The 19,027-nt window shown below is 38.0% G+C and overlaps 1 protein-coding gene across 1 annotated transcript in view; it reads right to left on the reverse strand.

The window, feature by feature from the left end:
* TERT (telomerase reverse transcriptase) overlaps positions 1-19,008 on the reverse strand; it is a 29,568-nt gene extending 10,560 nt beyond the window's left edge. Inside the window, exons 1-9 of the mRNA XM_031055639.1 lie at positions 18,966-19,008; positions 16,421-18,349; positions 13,293-13,488; positions 8,888-9,077; positions 7,408-7,590; positions 5,882-6,043; positions 5,393-5,488; positions 3,316-3,401; positions 1,355-1,468 (exon numbers count right to left, since the gene is read on the reverse strand). Coding sequence (XP_030911499.1) covers positions 1,355-1,468; positions 3,316-3,401; positions 5,393-5,488; positions 5,882-6,043; positions 7,408-7,590; positions 8,888-9,077; positions 13,293-13,488; positions 16,421-18,349; positions 18,966-19,008 — 2,999 coding nt within the window. The remainder of the gene's footprint in view (positions 1-1,354; positions 1,469-3,315; positions 3,402-5,392; positions 5,489-5,881; positions 6,044-7,407; positions 7,591-8,887; positions 9,078-13,292; positions 13,489-16,420; positions 18,350-18,965) is intronic.
* Between the last annotated feature and the right edge of the window lie 19 nt (positions 19,009-19,027).

A 19,027-nucleotide genomic window follows, 5' to 3' on the forward strand; every position in this document is an offset into this window, starting at 1 on the left:
CTCCAACTCTCTCTTTGTTTACCAGGTAATAATTTGTTTATGAAGCTATAGCTTGACTGTAAACCAGAATACCATCTAGCACTGCAAAGGCTGAAATTCTCCAACAGAATTCAGACCCCAAGCATGACCATATTTTTCTGGTAAATCCTGCCTATCAGATCATAGAGAAGTAGCTCTGGAAATGATGATGTACAGTCTCATCTTCAAAGCAAGAGTACTGCCATCACTATGACCAGATCAGCTGCACCTTGGCCCAGACAAGTCAATAACCAGGCCCAGCCAAGTCAATAACCACCTTATTCTCGTGACTTAAAGGACAAATTAGATTATCAAGATCATTCAACAGACACTTAAACAACATTCTAAAATCTGCTCTACATAACAACAGCTGCTACATTAAAGAGTGCATTTTTCTGAATCAGTTTCATAATTTCCTCATTCTAAACACCCTTTGAAATCAACAGACAGCTTTTCACACTCACATCAGAGCATCCTCAAGCCTGTAAGAAGTACTACTTTTGTAGGTAAATGTTTAAAATTCTGACACCCAGCAAGCCTCCCAAGAAGAGACACCAGACAGAGGTACTTATTTGGGGTATTCTCACAGTTCTTTTTTTCTTTTGGGGGGGGAAGAATTCACTGCAATGAAGGGAGATGTCTGAACACAAGTTTCAGGGTCCAGCTCATGACTAAATGCCCTAATCCAGGATTCAGTTTGGGATCTGTTCATACAAAGTAAAAGGAACTTCAAAATTTTTACAGCTAAAAAAAGAGGTAATGTTTTTATCAGGCTAGCTTTCTGTCAAGCTTCTAAGGAGCAAGTACATGCAGGGCACAAAGACTGAGAATTACCAAAAATCACACAGGGCTTCAAACAAGAACCAACACACCCCATAAAAATCTACTATAAAGCTCTGACCTTGATAAAATGTTAAGATTTACCGACAGTGGATTGGAAAGCCCTCAGGCAGAAGCCTGGAGTATCAGTATCACAAAGTATGTAACAAACATATCGTCTGAGGTGGAAAGACCACAGATGATGTGGGAAGGAATGAGACATAAACTTCTCAGAAGCACAAGAGCAGCTTGTAAGACTCCTTATGGTGCCCTTTCTAAGAATAAATCTCCTACCAAAGAAACAAAAAGGCTTCTCTGCATTTTCTTCTCAGTCTTGCAATGGGGAAATTGTCCCCAAAAAACAACCACAGTTTCACTGAAGCTGCAGAGATGTGCAGCATACTCCTAATGGTTGGAAATCCTTGAAATTCAAAACTAAATGTCAGAGAAAATTTCCAACAATATGTACTACATACTATGAATTACTGTTACAGAGCACAGAACAAAGCATCCCTACCCATCCTGCTTTATTCCAGAGAGCCATTTGTTTTCCATATCTCCATAGAATAAGCTGCAGAGTAAGGTTGACAAAATGGAGCCCTGTGGAATTCCACAGCACTGTAAGTAGTACCTACCAAAGAATAAAAGAAAACAAAAAAATCAAATCACGTAACAAGATCACAATAGCTGTTAAATATTTTTTCTGAGTATAACATAAGAAATATGCTATGTTTGCCAGTTAGCCTTAATTTTTTTTTTTGTCCTAAGAATCTACATAGAGATCCAGAAATTTTAATTTTAACAGTGAAAAAACCCCCACTAATTCACGCATTTCTTTTGTATTAACAAACTCCAGGAGACAACTGCCATTAAATAAAGAAATTGTATAACTGATCTCAAATCACAATGCCTCCTTCTGCTGCAGACACATCCTTCATTGAAGTTTTTTAATTCTTTATGTTACATCTTACTGTGACAACTTCAAGAGAAGTGCTCTTATACACAAAACCAAGTGCACTGGAATAATTTTCTATGCTGGCATCAACCAAATGGGTATGGCTCCCAAAACCCAAGGGAATTCTTTTCACAACACTTCTCTGAAGCAGTGAGATACTGTAATGTCCATTTCCCCACTATCACATGAATGACTTGGTGAAGCTGAAGAGAATAAATTCAGACCACATACTACTTTTGAGCACTGACCCTACCTGTATTTTCAGTCATCTGAAAACACTCCTGGCAGTAATTTTATTTTCTTACAGACTTTTGTTAAATGTATCAAATGGTATTAAAAGATTGCTTAGAGGTCCCCAGCTCAATAATCAGCATTTTTCTCAAAACATCAAGGTAATGTAGACTAACTGTGATTTTTTCGTAAGAAAAAGACATTTCTATCTATTTACTGAACATATAGGGTTTTTTTTTTGACAAACAAGAACAAGCTACTTAAAAGGAGTAAGTTCATTTCAGGACAAACAGTATTTTTTCAGTCAAGTTGTGACTGAATTTGAAAGTGTGAAGGTGGTTTTGTCAGGGTGTGCTTTCTCTGAAACCATTAAAATTCCATGAAGCATACTCACGTTGGTTAGTCATTATTAAAGTATGCCACAAGAGCATTCTTATGATCCTGCCAAAGGGAGTGTAAGCATCAATGCTAGAAAAAATATAAACATGCTTCTATGTGACTCTTTGAGAGCATTTCTCACTCTCCCTCAATCCTGTGAGATTCTAAAATAAGTGTGCTAAAACAAAGGTATTTTTTCCAGAGTTAGAAGCTATTCACTCTAACATAAATCACCCTGAATTTACAAATAATGATCATGTAAGTACTTCCTTTTTCAGACATGGTACACATTTGTCATCTAGAGGCAAAATACACGTACCAAGTCAGTATCTCTACCAACACAAGAAGAAATCTGCATTAATACTTTCTGAAACATCTGATTCTTAATTTTGGAGTTGCCAATAATTTAAATTCCTATTGCTACTGCCTTTTATTTTTATTGCAACTTGCCAAAGAGCAAAACCATTGCACTTCAGGGAAATGACTAACAAGGCTTTTGCATGATTGCTTGGGATGTTACTCTTGCTTTTGCTCACCACTATGGATCCCACTATTTTAAAGTATATTCCTTTTAAATTACACTTGCAGTTTTAAATGTAAGTTATTGCATATGCTATGGAATAATATAAGTTATGAAGGTTATTCCCCATTCTATGGAATAATGCATTGTAAATAATTAACATCACCCAGGTAGGGAAGAGAAATTTTACTAAATATAAAGCTGACTCCAAACTCTTCATGCTTTTTTGGAGCTTAAACTGATACACAAATTTCTCACTAACATGAAATTAAAAAATCTTTAAAAGACAGCTATTCAAAAGTCCCCAAAGTCAATTAAACATATCCTCTTAACAAGAAATAAACAAACAAACAAACAAAGCATACTATAAAAAAATAACTAATTTCTTTTTTACCTGTTCCTAATCTCCAGAATACTGTTATGCATCATTTGAAGGAAAAAATTAAACAGGCTGGAACTTGTCTCATAGAAAGTTAAGCTCTAGAAATATGACAAAACAAAACAAGATTTGAAATTAAAAACACATTGTAACTTTGAAGATACACAGAAAGCTTTAAAAAAGTAGACTGTAGCAGCTCAAACCCCTATGTAAGTGAAAAGACAAACCCCAAACCCAAGATCTGAATATACATACTAAAAAGCTGCTCACATCCAACAATTCAATTTTTGTTGGACGTTGATTTTTTTGTTTGTTTGTTTGTTTTCTGTTAGGAGAAATCAAATATGACATCTAAACCCACTTTTTAAAGTGCTGGCATAATATATTGGATTATTACAATGTATAAGACCCTGCTCTTTTGGCCACTTTCTATCCTGTAGGACAATTTCTGTACATCTGGATCTTTATGATTCCCAAAGTCTTGACACACTCACTTGCCCATTCTGCTGCAAAACACACACTTCTTCAGGTATTACAAACACTTCCATGCATTGCTGTCCACCCAATATTTATGGAACATTTTGTTAAAAATTAGAAGATAAAAAATTAATTTACAACAATTTAAATACCCTATTCATTTACAACAATTTAAATACCCTTAACAATTACTTAATTCAAATTAAAATAAAAATACTTACTAATTGCATAGATTAGACAGCAGACAAAGGCACCCAGCCTTTGACAGATGTAAGATCATGATAACTTGCATTGAAAAGATAAGGTGATGTACCAATGGTACAGACACCCATTCTGACATGATACTTTTCTCAAAATACTTTGTTCTTTTAAGATAATGACACACAAATTGTTTTCAAACAGAAAATATTTTTAAATAGAACACTGCTGCTCATGCAATATCTAGTATAGTTCTCTAAATCAGTTTGAAAAAGATAAAACGTACTTATACATCAGCAATCCAGCTAGTTTCCATTTTCATCCAGGTACTCATTAGACTTTCTTTTGTAGGATCCTGGAATTGTACACCAGCCACACCACATATTCTACTCCTACGTCCACAGATAGACAAGATCATTTCATGTGTATGTTAGAAATCACCTTTTGCCAATCTTGTCATTTTCCACTGCCAGGTTTAGAGAAGAAAAACTTGAAGAGGAATTACTAGCCTGAAAGAACATACCTGTCTGCTCATTGGATGCTCAGGAAATGTTGTAGGTTGTTATTATGGAACACCATGATTCCAAGCAAGGAAATGCATGATGAAACTGTCTGAGGCTATCACCTACTTCTATGCCTTTGTCATGCTCCTTGCCCAGGAGGAAGTCTTGAGAACAAACACTTGTATCAAGAAGAAAACTGCAGGATGCTTGCTTCTTGCAACAAAGCATCAGCTGGAGTAAACTTAAAATACACGTAATTTTTAACCACACGTTAATTCACTGAAAGCAAGAAATCTCTTTAAACAAAAACTTAAAGAGCTGATCTTGTTTGCTTTGTACTTAACTCTCCCTAAAGAAGAGTTTATTCTCATCTCTCTTGACAGGTAATCCTTAAAATCAGCTTTCTAAATTTTTAATTAGGCACAAAATAAGATCTTAAAACAAACAACAGACAAAAAGCTGTGCAGTTTGCAAGTCGTCACATCCTTAGCTACTTGGGTTATAATACATTTTGCTCATTCTTACTTCCCTATGTTTTGGAGATAGGAAGTGTTGACATCCGTTTTTATAGACAGTTAATTTCTCACTTGAGGACTGTTGCAAGAAACAATGAAATTAGGAAAAGAAAACACTTGTTAAAATAAAAGTTTGATAAAATAATGAGAAAATCTGGGAGAAGTCAAGAAGGACTTTTAGTCAGATTTCTTGCCTGGTGCACTCCTCCCACTCAGAGCCTGTTACAAACATCAAAGAAGAGATGACAAAAGTCTTTCTACAGAAGAAAGAAGGTGCTGGTTAACTAGATGAGAAGTAATGGCGCCACATAATATGTACATACAAGTAAAAATCCCAATCTTTCTCTAATTCTTCAGTAGGTTTCTTTTTCAGTTGAAAAGAAGCCTCACAATACTTACCTGCTCAACTACTATTGCATTTTGCAATGAGGCATTCTCCTGAAGCTGGGACACAAACTGCTTCATGTCTGGCATAAAGTCCTTGAAAGTAGAAACCTGCGTAATTGTTTAAATTGTAAAGAAACAAATGATAAAAGCAATAAAAAATTCAATAACTGACTCTTCTGTTCAGTGGAGGTCAAAGAACCACCCTTATTGCATTATTTTAATCCAACAATTCTTCTACAGTTAAAATGAAATGTCTCACCCACAAATCTCTATTTCCACAACACATTTATCTTTATTTTTACTAAGAGTGAGTAAAAACTTTAAAAGGTATGGAATAAAAACAAGCTTTTCTACCCCTGGAAAATATCTAACAGCATTAAAAAAATGTTTATTAAGTACTTAAACACTTCAAAGGGTGGCTAAAGAAAGCTATAAAGGAAAACCTTTCCTTGGGCCAAAATATGCTTACAACAGCAAAGAGAAGAAATCAGGAAGTCATACATGTCTCTTATAGAGCCTCTTGGCTCTTCCACTTGGGGTAATCATAATCACAGCGTAGCGCCGTATGCAGTACACGGTTCTCTTCTCAGGCTTCAGGACCCGTGAAATCACTTCCACCAGTTTGTTGTGAGGAATGCTATCATAAGCCCTGGACACATCAGCCTGAAACAAAAGAAATATCTTCCACTACATATTCAGCAATATTGCTGTAAACATGCTGGTAGTATAGAGGAAGCATTGTTGTAGTATGTAAGAAAGGCTGAAGGACAGATCACATGGGAGTAAAATTATTGCATCATTCAGGCTGAATTCCTGACAAAACAAAACCTCACTGCTTATCTGAAAGACCTTTCCCCACTCATCGAGTATTCCCTTAGGAAGGAATATCCAAGTCATCAGTTTTACCACAATTCTTATTATTAACAGAAGAGTATACCACATGCAACCTTAAGTCTAACACTAAATCTCCAATCATTCAGGTCAATAACTAGTATTTTTATGTTTAAATATTTTAAGAAACTTGCCTCACCATATGGCCATGGAGATGACATCTTAACTTTTGGAAAGCTGCAAACCTACATATTTACCTTTCCCTTCCTTTCCTTTTCATATTGGCAATCTACCTCAGCTTTTACTTGTCCTAGTAAACTAGGAGAAACTTTCTGTAGAAGTTTCAGGAGTAAACTGAGAAAACTTTCTGTAGAAGCAACAATTATTATTTTATAATAATCTTAGCATTATTATAAAACAAATTATGTCAATGACTCGACCCTTTGGCTAGAAAGACAACAGGGCAAAATTATGAAATTTATTTCAGGGCAGGATGACAAGCGACATGAGAGATGAGAACCCAGCCCCCCTACAACACATACAAACCTGTGTAATTTACATATTTCTGTATACATTGCCCCAATTCAAAGCTATGAATTGAAATCAAACACAAAATGTTGCCTGCTAGACAGAACTGACAAAAGTGTGAAATAAAGAACAAACTCAAACTCCTTTAAATAATAGGCTACCACTAGCACTGATTTTTTCCAAGTGGGAGAAGAAACTTCTTGGAAAGACACCAACCAGAAGTCATGTATTCATTTTCAACAGAAACTAATGATAGTGAGATAGAAGAAACAATTTTTTTAAGAGACACTGAATTTATTCAAAGGCACATAAAACATTTTGTTCTGGTTTTCATATAGCTCAAAAGGCTATCTGAACTTCTATCTTTTTCCCTCTTTTATACCCAGCTACATGTAACTGCAAAAAATTCAGTGCATGCACAGAAGCAGGAGCTCCTGCACAACAGAAAGATGGACAGAAAAACACCCAAGCAAATGAAGCAGGGTCACCCATCCACAAACAGCAATCAACCACCCCCATCAAAAAACTAACCAGTCTGGAAAGTATGCACAAAATTTTATTCAGAAAAAAAAAAATTATGCAGTCGTATTACAGCTAATACAGCTACAAAATATCTGCACAAGCTAGTTTTGAAAAGCTAGTTTATATATGTAACTAAAAATACATACCTTTACACAGTAGAAATGAGGAATTTCACCACCAGATTCAAGAGTCTTTGTAACAAACTGCTTCCATATCTTGTAGATATCATCTCTCCCAAACACTGAAGACCCTATAAAACTGGTGTTTATAGTCCGTTCATAATTTAACACACTAAACAGATTCTTTAGTTGAGTGTTGTAATGATTCATCTAAAGAGACCAAAGAGAGTCACCTTAAATTATGCTGAAACACATTAAATTCTTTGCAATACAAAGATTACAAATTTAAATAAATTTTGAGATTAAATTCATGCATTTACTATATTTTTTTGTTCAACTGAAGCTTTCAGAAAGCCTGACTATCACTGCAGTAACTACTTCAAAGCAACAAAACAGTCTCAGAGATTTTTCTTTTGGTACAGTTAAATCCTATGGAAAATGTTTTTGCTCCTATACTTGACTCTTGGAAATTAAGGTGTAATAGTTACAGTGATAAACAGATGAATGCCAGCAAATAAATTCACTATTGATCTGAAAATAACTTCTTAAATATCATTCATTCTCTCTGCTGGAGATAATGACAGCAACAAGAACAGCAAAGAGAAGTTGTGCTCTGAGATTTTATGCTAACTCCAGCTGCACCATCAGCTGGGCCTCTCCAGGTACTTTATTCAAGTAACTGAGCAAAGACTTAACTCAGCTGTGGGGACAGTCAAGTACATCAGAGCAGCACTGAAGTCATGCAGTTTGATTAGCTCTGTAAACACCATAATGTGCAATATTATGTGAAATAACACTCCACAGCTCAGAGCAGCTTTTAGCTGATGCTCTTTTCACCTGGTTTGGGATCACATGGTCTGAACAGTTAGTGCTAAGAAGCTGTTGACATCTCACCCATTTGGGGAACACTCAATCTTGGGAATGAGACTCAGCCTTAAGGAAAAGCAATTAATTCAGCCGGGCAAGATAGTGAAACTGGGCTGTCACTATTCCTTCTGGCTAACTACCCTTTTAAATAGCTTATTGCGTGCACTGAGTGTTCTGTCTGTTCCCACACCGCAATTACTCTCAGCTTCCTTCCCAGCTCTCTACTGTGCTTGTTCCAGCTTCCTTGCCCTTCCTTAGACCCTCTTCTGTAACGCACCCAATCCACTGGCACTACAGGCAACTTCACGGATCAACACGCACTATCAGTATTAAGGCAAATCCTAACAGGCCAGACTCACCCATACCAAAAAAACAGGATTACTTTACAAGCCATGTTATTCTATTGGGCTCATTTGCTTAAGGCAGGTTTGGAAACAGAAGTTTGTGATCCTGGAACCGGAGGCTTGTGGTAATTAAGCACTGGAAAGGGAGAAGCTAAGCTGCAACAGACCCATTCAGGCATTTTGATCAGAATGCTACAGTCCACCATGTTAAAACTAGTTTTATGGAACAAAAATGCTTACTCCATTTATTAGTTACCTACATCAAATGCATATAAAACAATGAAGTAAATAAAAACCTTCTTTTCTCTGCTTTCCTTGCTGAGTGCTTGTGGTTCGACAACACCGCTCACTTTTACTATGGGTCTCAACCCATTTGGTTTTGGAATAAACCGGAGCTTTGATGCCATAGGAATGAACTTTTTTTGACGGATAGTTTCAATCTCCTCTGAAGACAGAGGCCGTAGCTGTACTTTGACAAAATGATTTCTAAAATACAAATATACACTTAGTGTAAGCAATAGGAAAGGCAGAAAACGAAAACATTTAATGTCTTTAGGATAACTAAAGCCAAGTATTTTTCTAAGATAATACAAATACTAACCTTTACAGAAAGTGACATGAAATTTTGAATTTCAAAACAGTATCACAGCATCTGAATGACAATGTAATACAAAAAGAAACCATATATTTCTGCTTAATGCAAATAAAAACCCTTCTTAACACAAATTAAAATTTAAGCGCAGATTCGTGGGGTACATATCAACATTATGAAATATGTTGAATGCAAGAAATGGGAAGTTGGATATTGTTCATGGTTTCAGAAGTTTGAAAGGCATTAACAAAGTTGAAAAGAACCTTCTGAAAACTACTCTAAGACAGCTTCTGGGAAGAACATACAAACTGTAATGGCTGCTCTACTCCTAAGAGTTAGGGGATCTACTACTTATTAGGTGCTGGGATACACTGGCAACATAAGGGCTTAAGGTATGCAGGACTCTGATGACACAGTTGAAGCAAACAGCAGAAAATAATGAAGAGCCACAGGTTCTGGGCTTCCTAAGTTCACCTTAATGGGAAATGTGTTTTCCTCTCAGATCCCCCCCCCTCAGGATTCACAGTTCCATGAAAATATCAAAATCAATACTTTTCCATACAATGAATCGGGAAAATGGCGGTGGAGTAAAAGCCCTTGTTTTTACTTAAGATGCAGAGTTAAAGTACCCTACCTGCAACATAAAAGACCTGGATAAATCTCCTGCACTGCTTGTATTGTTCAGATGGACAAAATGTGTCCTACAGACTAATGGCTATGATATTACCCTGGGAAGTAAGGGAGGCAATTCAAGTCCTCACAAAAGACTGGGCATCAATCTAAATTTGCATGAAGACTTTTTACATCCCACACAATCCAACAGGCTGGTTTAGCAAAAGGAGGCCACACTATTACAAAAGGCAGTGGGTGAATGGTGGAAACCTGGTAAAGATGCTCTAGGAGACACCTGAGAAGCCAAGAATGCAGGTGAGAGAGGCACACAAATACTTCTTTTGTATGCCTATACAACTCAAATACAAGCTCATGATCTGTCTGCTAGGAACTCTTGGCATCTGAGGGATACAGGGCATGACACCTAGAAGATACAGTGGCATGCAGGGCTGGTGAGTTGAGCTACTGAAAAGAGAGCTTTGAGGATTAATATTCAAATTTTCAAATTAAATTCCTGGTAGAGGTGCTGCCCAAAGGAAAGCAGAAATGATTGCTTTTCCACAGTGAGGGATCACTACTCTTTATAAAATTACGTTCTTTGCTGAACACAACATCTACTATACTATTAGATGGATAACCAGGATAAAACAAGTCACTCCAGTTCAACAGAAAAAACTTAATGATCAAATTTCCCTCCCTCCCTTTACAGCTCACATTCAAGACCGGAAGGAAAAAAGCCCCAACGAACCTCTATCACTATATTAAAAGATATGGCTTCCTTTGAAAGTGAAGACAAAGGCCAGATATTGGCAGATCTTCATTACTCCCTCTGGCCAGCTGGAGATGTCTTTTTGCCTGCAGCAACATTCATTGCTTATTTCGTGGCATTTGTAGCAGTGTTGATGATTTTGAATGTGCACTAATCTATCAGCCACTGAAGCATGCTGCTCTCACAGGCACTCACAACGCTGTTAAGCACTGAAACTTGAAGTAACTTGACTAGATGGTCCTGCTGTCTTTTGATATCTCACCTCAATCTGATGGGGAAAATTCAGAATTTCTGCAGGTTTTAATCCTCAGCAGCCACTGTGTGGGGCAAGGCCAGGGACGGCATGAGCTTTAGGAAAACAGGTGTTCTCACCACAACACTGTGCTCATTATTTTTAACACACAACTTCACATTCTGCAGGCTATTTAACTTGAAGCAGCTGTATCACAAAATACTGTTTTCTTAGCAAATTCTGCTTTTAATGTGGGGACTGAAGTTTGTTATAGCTTCAAAAATTAATACAAAGTTGTCTGTTCACAATTACAGCACACACTGATCTCCACCAATACAGCAAGACTAATATAAAGACCCAGGGCCCCTCTGAGAACCCTGCTCCATATCCTTGAGTGGGATTCTGTCTAGGATGATCTACTCAAAAGGAAAGTCCTTCAAGATGAGGATTTACTCCCTAATGACAATGCAGTCAATGCAAAGGTAAGCTCACAAGTAAGGTCCAGGTCCACTCAGTCCAGCCTGTTCCATCCATTCTCTTCCTCCAAAGGAGGATACAGAAGAACTCAACAGGAATCAGTGGCTACCAATGCCTTCCTGCAAACCAGCTCAGAGCAACTGCTTTAAGCAGCTCCAGCTGAGGAGAACCAGAACAACCACAGAACATCCATTAGGGCAACAACTGAGGTCACCAGACACTCCTCCTCCAGAGAAGATGGAAGCAGCTCAACAGCCTTTGGCACTACTTCACCAGCAGTGCCTGGCTGGTTAAGAGCAGACAGTGTCTGAACAGCCTCAAAATGGCCAAGGCTGTCCTAAACACCTTGTATCCCACTATCTCTAAAGACCTATTCCAACTTCTTTCCTCCTGTGTGAAGCTGGCAGCTGGCCACCTCGATGAATGCAGAAAGCTGGACTCGTGGCAGACCTCATGTAACACATCACACATGAAAAAGCAGCGCTGAAAGCCCTGTCAGTGAAGCTTAACCGCAGCTGTTGGAATGAGAGTAAAGTCCTTATAAAATATCATTCCTGTAGCCAGAAGCAAACATCCTGTTCTTAGGACACGCCTTTGGCAAGCACGCAGCAGCATTTCCTTGGGATGTTTCTCCAGCTTCCAACAACCTGCACTTTAGAGACCTTCCAAGCAAAAGGTGAGAAGGGGCTTCCTGCATGGTAAGGAAATACGTGGGGAGGAAAACAGAAGAAACAAGACCCTAGATTAAGGTCTTTTGAGTTCAAAGCACCTTACACATTGAGTTTTTCTAGGAAACTGGGAACACAAAAAAGCTAAATCCTGAGTTGCTTGCTCTTAAACCCCAAACCCCACAAAAAATCCATTATTTACTACTTCTATTATTTTTTATTGTATCTCTACTATGTGAAAGTCAGTACTTGATCATGTTTTGTGCCAAAGAATAGTCTTTAGGTACAGTGAAACTGCATAAAACACTAATTGCAACACTACAGCTGTTAGTTTGAAGACAGGACAGAATGTGTGGGACTGCAAATTAAATTCTACTAACTATTCAAAGAGCATTTTCTGTGCTACAACTGCAAACAAGACTGAGACCCCATTAAGTGCAAACACAAATGCAAAGAGTGGCACTGAGATATCAATGCTGAAATCAGGGAGTGACAGGGCAGGAGGGGAAAAAATCACACATATAACACTGTGGACCAAAAGATCAGAGAAAAAGCAAAAGGTTCACCATTACAAAACAGCCACTAAAACACAAGACATTAAGTGTGCTAATTTTTCACAGTTCCAAAGCTCTCTCAGATACCAGCAATTTATAATAAAAAACTGAAAGATGTGAACTAAGGAGATGGGCTGTTCACATCTCCCAACACTGTTCATTAAAACTGTCTTTCCTATTTTCTCACTTAAATTGTTTAAAATTTTGTCTTAAATAATGCTCTAACTTAAATGCATGAATTTTTAAGACCAAAAAAACCAGCATGGAATCCCAGCCATACTGAAAAATGAGCTGTGGCTTCTAAAACCCTTAACCTTTGGAAAAAAAAAACCCTAAACCCACTAGGCTACTCTCTGATTTTTATGAATAGAGTATTACGGCATTTCAGAAGAGCCTTGTATTTTCTTTTTCTAAATTAAAGCAGTTGAAGGAAATTGAGTATTTTTAAAATGAACTCTCATTTTAAAAGGTTACTTTGGGATTATATCACTATGCTTTACTCATTGTTAAAAGGTATAAAAACTGGACTTATAACAAAATCCTCTTCATAGTGGATTTTAGTATTGCAAAGATTTCTAATAAAGAAGTCTCAATTTGAATTAGTTTTCTCACACAAACTATTTCTGAAATTACTAACTGTGCATGCTACAATCACAGGTTGAATTTTCCTCTGGGAAATGAAGTAAATAAAATTGATATAAATAGACAATAAATTAAAGCAGAAATATACCTTTACACAACAAAACAAATGATTTCTATCCATATCCATTAAAGGTTAATTAGTTTTCTAGTGTTACCTAATTCCAATGTTCTGTAACTTGCCCCAGATAAACTTTCGGTAGTAGAAGAGCATGTTTTTCTGGAACATAGTCTCGGTGATATAGAAAAATGATCTGAGCAACTCAACAACATAGGTACCCATCAGCCAGTACAGGAATTTGGCCAAAAGTTCTTCACGGAAACAATGTTCATCGGCAGGAACAAAGTGATCACCTTCAATAAATAATTCAAAGGTAGTTATAGTAACTATCAACTCTTAGCATGAGTAAAGAAACAGAACACACAAACAACTTGGATAACATTCTTGCCCTAGCTTGAGGTCATGAGAAAGAAAAAAGGTAAGTACAAACAATTACAGAGGTGACACTCCAAATTTTCAGGGCATTAAATAATGCAACTGACCCAAGCTTAAAGCATTAACACAGGAACTAATCTGCAGTGACAAACTGACATAGAGGATACAAATACATGCCACAGTAGCCCAAAGACTTACTTTCTTACCCAATATCAAGAGTGCAAGATCTGTAATGCACAAAGGCAAGAATATTGTGAAACGAGAGGTAAAATGAAAAGAAACAAATCTACTACAATATAAAACTTAAAAAAAAGGAAACAAAAGACTGAAACTAACATAGACATACTATAAAAATTAACAAAAGTAAACTGAGGTGATTTGGGGATAAGAATGATATTCAGATTTCCCAATTACATGAAAATTAACTAATTATAGGGTTAGGCTTTATTTCAGACATCCTATATAAAACTTACTGTCGCAATCAAAGAAAAACAAAGAAAAAATACAAATCACCCAAAGTATATCAGTACTTCCCATTTAGATGGGACAACAATTATGAACCTACAGCATTCCTAACTACTGCTGAATTTAGGGTCATGTAGATCTGTAATTACATCTAAATACAAATAAACAGGGAATAAGGCCCTGGGCTACAATACTGATGTTTTGGCCAACTTGCAGTAATAATTTTTCTAATTACATTTAAAGAGTAGAATTTAGCCTAAATGCAACAGAATTCTTAAAGAAACTACACAGAAATATTAGTTTAGCTGCTCAGCACAAATCATGGTTATGGCAAGAATATGTTAAAAAAGCTTAATTTTGATGCAACAGACCTGACAGTACAATTTATAAAATGGAAATAAATTTTCAGTTTTCTACTCTGTTTTGTTTTTGCATGCTCCAGGGCACAAACATTTTCATGTATTTACAGCACTTAAAAAAAGACTAGTACTACTTCAACAGAAGCCAGTTAACATTAGGGAAAAATTTCACTGCTGGAAAAATTTCTGATTGAAGAGTTGCAATATGAAAGTTGAATCAGGATGCTGATAGGTAGCTGCCCTGGAAATAGCTTATTTCTTTTCTAAGTTCTTGACAACAAATGTAAAAAATGACTACAATTCAGGAAATTGTCAAGAAATCACTACTACTTTTGGAGGAAAAAACAACTCCTCCTACAGTGCAGCAAAGCAATTCAAAGCACGTTTAAACATCAAGCATATGACAGTACTTCCACAAAAATTAAAATAAGCCTATATATTGCTTTGTCTGAAATATGACTAGAGAAGAGAGCATTATATTTTTCAAAGATCAGACGTTCCAAATTACCATGAATCACACACATATTTTACAATAAAGCCTTTTTAAATATTTAAATCCTCAGCATTTTGGAATGTGTGCTTTTGAACCACAGTATCTGAATAAAGAAATACTGTTTCCTAGAATTAAGAGTTTCTTATGAAGTGTAATCTCTCTTACTTTTGACATCAGTTCTCAAACATCAGACTTTTGATCTTCCTCCTACACTTGAAAGAACCTGTAACAGCTTCAAAACTCATTGCACTTTTCAACAAAAGAATACAATTTTCAGCTCTCATTACTGTAGGATCCAAGTACAATACCAGGAAAGAATAAACACTCTAAGCATACCAATTAAGGGAGCGCAATCCATATTGCAATACATGAACAACAGAAACACAGAAAAATTAAAATATGCACTAGATCCTACAGCAATCAACCCCAGAACACTGGCTTCAGCCTAGATTTAAATCTTAGGATAGAGTCTGAAGAACAAAGTCAAGGAAAGGAAGATTCACCTGTCATTTGGAAAGAGGACTAAAGAGAAATGGATTCATACACAATCTGGAGCAATCAGCTGTTGCCCTCATGAGAGCTTTTTAGCCAGGGACCACTCAGCCTGGGGGCTTCTGCACCACCAATTAGCCAGGCTGAAGCAGTGCTCAGTAAGGCTCTCTTGATCCTAGAGAAGGGATCTAGAAAAGGTGACAGATGATGACAGCCCTTTTCACATGGACATGTAATGATAGGACAAGGGGGAAAGATTTTAAACTGATAAAAGTAGGTTTAGATTACATGTTAGGAAGAAATCCTTTACTGTGAGGATGGTAAGGCACTGGAACAGATTGCCCAGAGAGGCTGTGCATGTCCCAGCCCTGGAAGACTCAAGAAGAGGCTGAATGGGGTTCTGAACAACCTGGTCTAGTGGAAAGTGTTCCTGCACATGGCAGGGAGGTTGGAAATAGATCCTTAAAGCCGCTTCAAATTCAAACCATTCTGTGATTCTATAGTAGGCAATCCCTGTATTGAATGGGTCTCATACTCATATCTTTCTCACAGGGCTGATGTGAGGGAGTAAAAAACCCTGGTTTTTTTCACTCCCATAGCAGAGGAACCCATGCCACTGCAAGTATATTGATCTGCTTTTAGTTCTTTCTGAACTCCTACAGTAACAGACAGCGTTTATCCCTCTCGTGCTTAGGTCACACTTCAATGGATTTTCTGAATTACTGCAATTTGGATAGTAGGAGTGGACAGGAAAGAGTTTTGGTTTTTTTTTTTAGCCCAGGTTCTGAATTCATGTTAATGAAAACATCACTCTATTAAATACAAACAGCATGAATGCAAACAAGTTTTGAAAGGAAGACAAGCTTAAGAGTCCTTCCACCATCAGTTACAAACACTACCAGGTTTGCTCTCTCACCTATGGTTATTACCAATGAACTCAGCAATTCTGAGTCCAGATTCAATATCCCCCCCTTCCCACCTTAACCATAAACACCAATCCTCTGACAGCCCCACCACCTAGTCCTTTAATGTAAGAAGTACCTTTGCCTAGACGAAGCCACATGCAGTCATTCACTCTCATCCTCCACATCAACTCCTGCAATGAAACCTTAGCAAACCTCCCCCTGGAAATGAACACTTTGACATTTTTTAGAAACCGGCACTTGTTGTGGTTTGAACCCCAAAGCTCTTTAGGAATAACCTTCTCCAGGCAATCCCTCACAAACATGTACACCTGCCAGTGGCTGCTGTGCTGCTTGAGGAGCTCCATGAGGGCTGAATCACGTGCCTCTCGTGGGTTTTGCTCCTCACTCGGCGGCAACTCCTCACGCACAGATTCTGCAAGGGGAGCACCTAAGTTGTCTGGCACATCAGTGTGACCACATTCACATCTGCTGCTTGTCACAGCCTTAGCAGGCTCTTTCCCAAACTGTTCTGCTTGCTTCTGAACCTCTGCTTCCCCGGGCAAGGCTGCCTGACAAAACAGCTTGATTTTTTTCATACTGATTTCAGATATCCAAACGGGGCAATTTTTTCTCAAGAGAGCTAAGTAAGCACATTTTCCATGGTTGTTTAGCAGTTCCTGAAATGTATCCCTCATCTGCCGGTAGCGTTTGGGCAACGTCTTCTTTCTCCGCTTGCACTTTGGCAGACTTTGGTTATGCCTTTGCTGCATCTGATTTTGGTTTAAGAATATAGCTTCTATAAGCTGTCTTCCACCTGCCTCAGAGCCCTGCAAGCGATTCAATACAAATGATTTAGGAAAACATTCTTGGAAACTCCTGCAAGAATAGAGAAGAGACTTCCTCCCAATGTATGCTGCAGAACTCAGGAGTCTATTTGGTGACTTCTTTGATAAATGAGGTTGGGGACTTTCCTGCTCTCTGCATTTTGAAGTACCCTCCACAGGTTTGGTTTGTCCTGAAGCCAACTGAGATTCATACGTACGAATCTCTACTCTTTTCCTATGGGATTTTGCTTGCAGTTCAGTGTTGGACTCTAAAGGTTTGTTACTCTGAAATCTCTGCAGAAGAGAGCCTGCCACAAACTTTCTCCTGCCACGAGATGTGTGAACTAAAGAAGGACCAGACACAGCACTGTTACTTCTTTCAGAAATACGGGGGGTTTTAATGACACTTTCAGAACGTGGTGCTACATACCCAGTTTCAGATCTCTTGGAACTACTTTGGTTTACATCAGGAACAAGACTACAAGCCTTTTCCTCTCTCACTTTCTCCCCTATTTTTGCCCTCTTGGCTGGAATTTCAGATTGTTCTCTATGAAACTTCCTTTTTAGAGATGGAGCTGCTGTGGCTGAAACACATGAAGTGGAGCTACTCTGTTTTTCCTGATCTTCAGTAACCACTCTGATCTGTTTGCTTGCTTTAGAAACAGCTTTTGCAGAACACTGGTCAGTGGGCACTAGGCTTCGTCTCTTGTTCTTTCTTTCATTTCTCATTCTGGAGACATTAACTTCACATCTTTGTCTGTATGACTTTAAAAGATAATTTCTATGAAATATAAGCCTTTTTCGCATGTATTTAAGCAAGCTAGTACGTTTATACTTCGAGAACCTTTGTCTAACAAATACCAGGGATGAGTCTACACTGTGTGAAATAAGTTCATAAATTGGTTGCCCACAAACTTGGTAACAATTACTAGGGGGAACAAGCATAAAGACTGCACAGTGTTCCAATAAATACATCATCACATCATCCCCTATGCGGCTCAACAGTGTCTCCCAGAAGCCGCTGATACAAAGAGTTTCCGTGGCAGTATTGGGTAGGTAGCTGTGTATCTTTGAAAGTGGCATGACTGGGAATTGAGAACTGTTCTCATCTGGTAAGGAGTATCCATATGCGAGGACATTCTTCTTCTTTTTTTCACACAGTCTCTGAACGACTCTCGCGGTGACCTCACTTTGACTAGATAACTGAAAAAACAAAGAAAAAAGAAAATTAGCTTTTTTCACTTACTCCTCCATAAACCACAATATACCCTTTACATAAAAACACATGCAAAGATACACAGCCCTAAACACCAGTTTTCAAAGCAGGGTTAATTATTCACAAGCATCATACTCAAAAATTAAGATTTTCCAAGCGTAATGCAAGATGTTCATATGTAGCAACGTAAGCCGACGACTTGAAGGAAGTCTTTTTAACATCTGCCCTTTTGATCCTGGCTTTTATGTCCAGGAAACGCCCTGCATTATTCCCGTTGAGTCCCTCAGCAGCTCAGACTCCACTGGCTCCAGTGAATCCGTGTTCGCAGATCCACATTTGCAGGCATGCATACGTGCTCGCGCAGGCTCCAACCTCCAGGGAACTAACGCTAATTTTCTTGAGGCCTCCATTTCCTTTTATGTAAAAGAAAATTCAACGGAACGACTCGGCACACAACTCCAAAACCCATTTAACAAGTTGTCCTGGGTTCGCAACCTCTGCTTCCTACCACAGCACAGTTTAGCTCATATGGCGCTAGAAAAAAAGCGGTCTTCCCTCTCTGAAAAGCTTTTCCTCCGCTTAAACACCGACCTGCAGCCCGTTCTACCCGCTTCTTCTTTAGTCTCTCAAGACTGGGGCACTCTCCATCCCCAGTCGCTCCCCGGCCACTTTCGGCTCGTTCATCCCTACCCACATGGGCAGG

This window comes from Geospiza fortis, unplaced genomic scaffold (genome assembly GCF_000277835.1).
Source record: "Geospiza fortis unplaced genomic scaffold, GeoFor_1.0 scaffold206, whole genome shotgun sequence".
Taxonomy (NCBI): Eukaryota; Metazoa; Chordata; class Aves; order Passeriformes; family Thraupidae; genus Geospiza; species Geospiza fortis.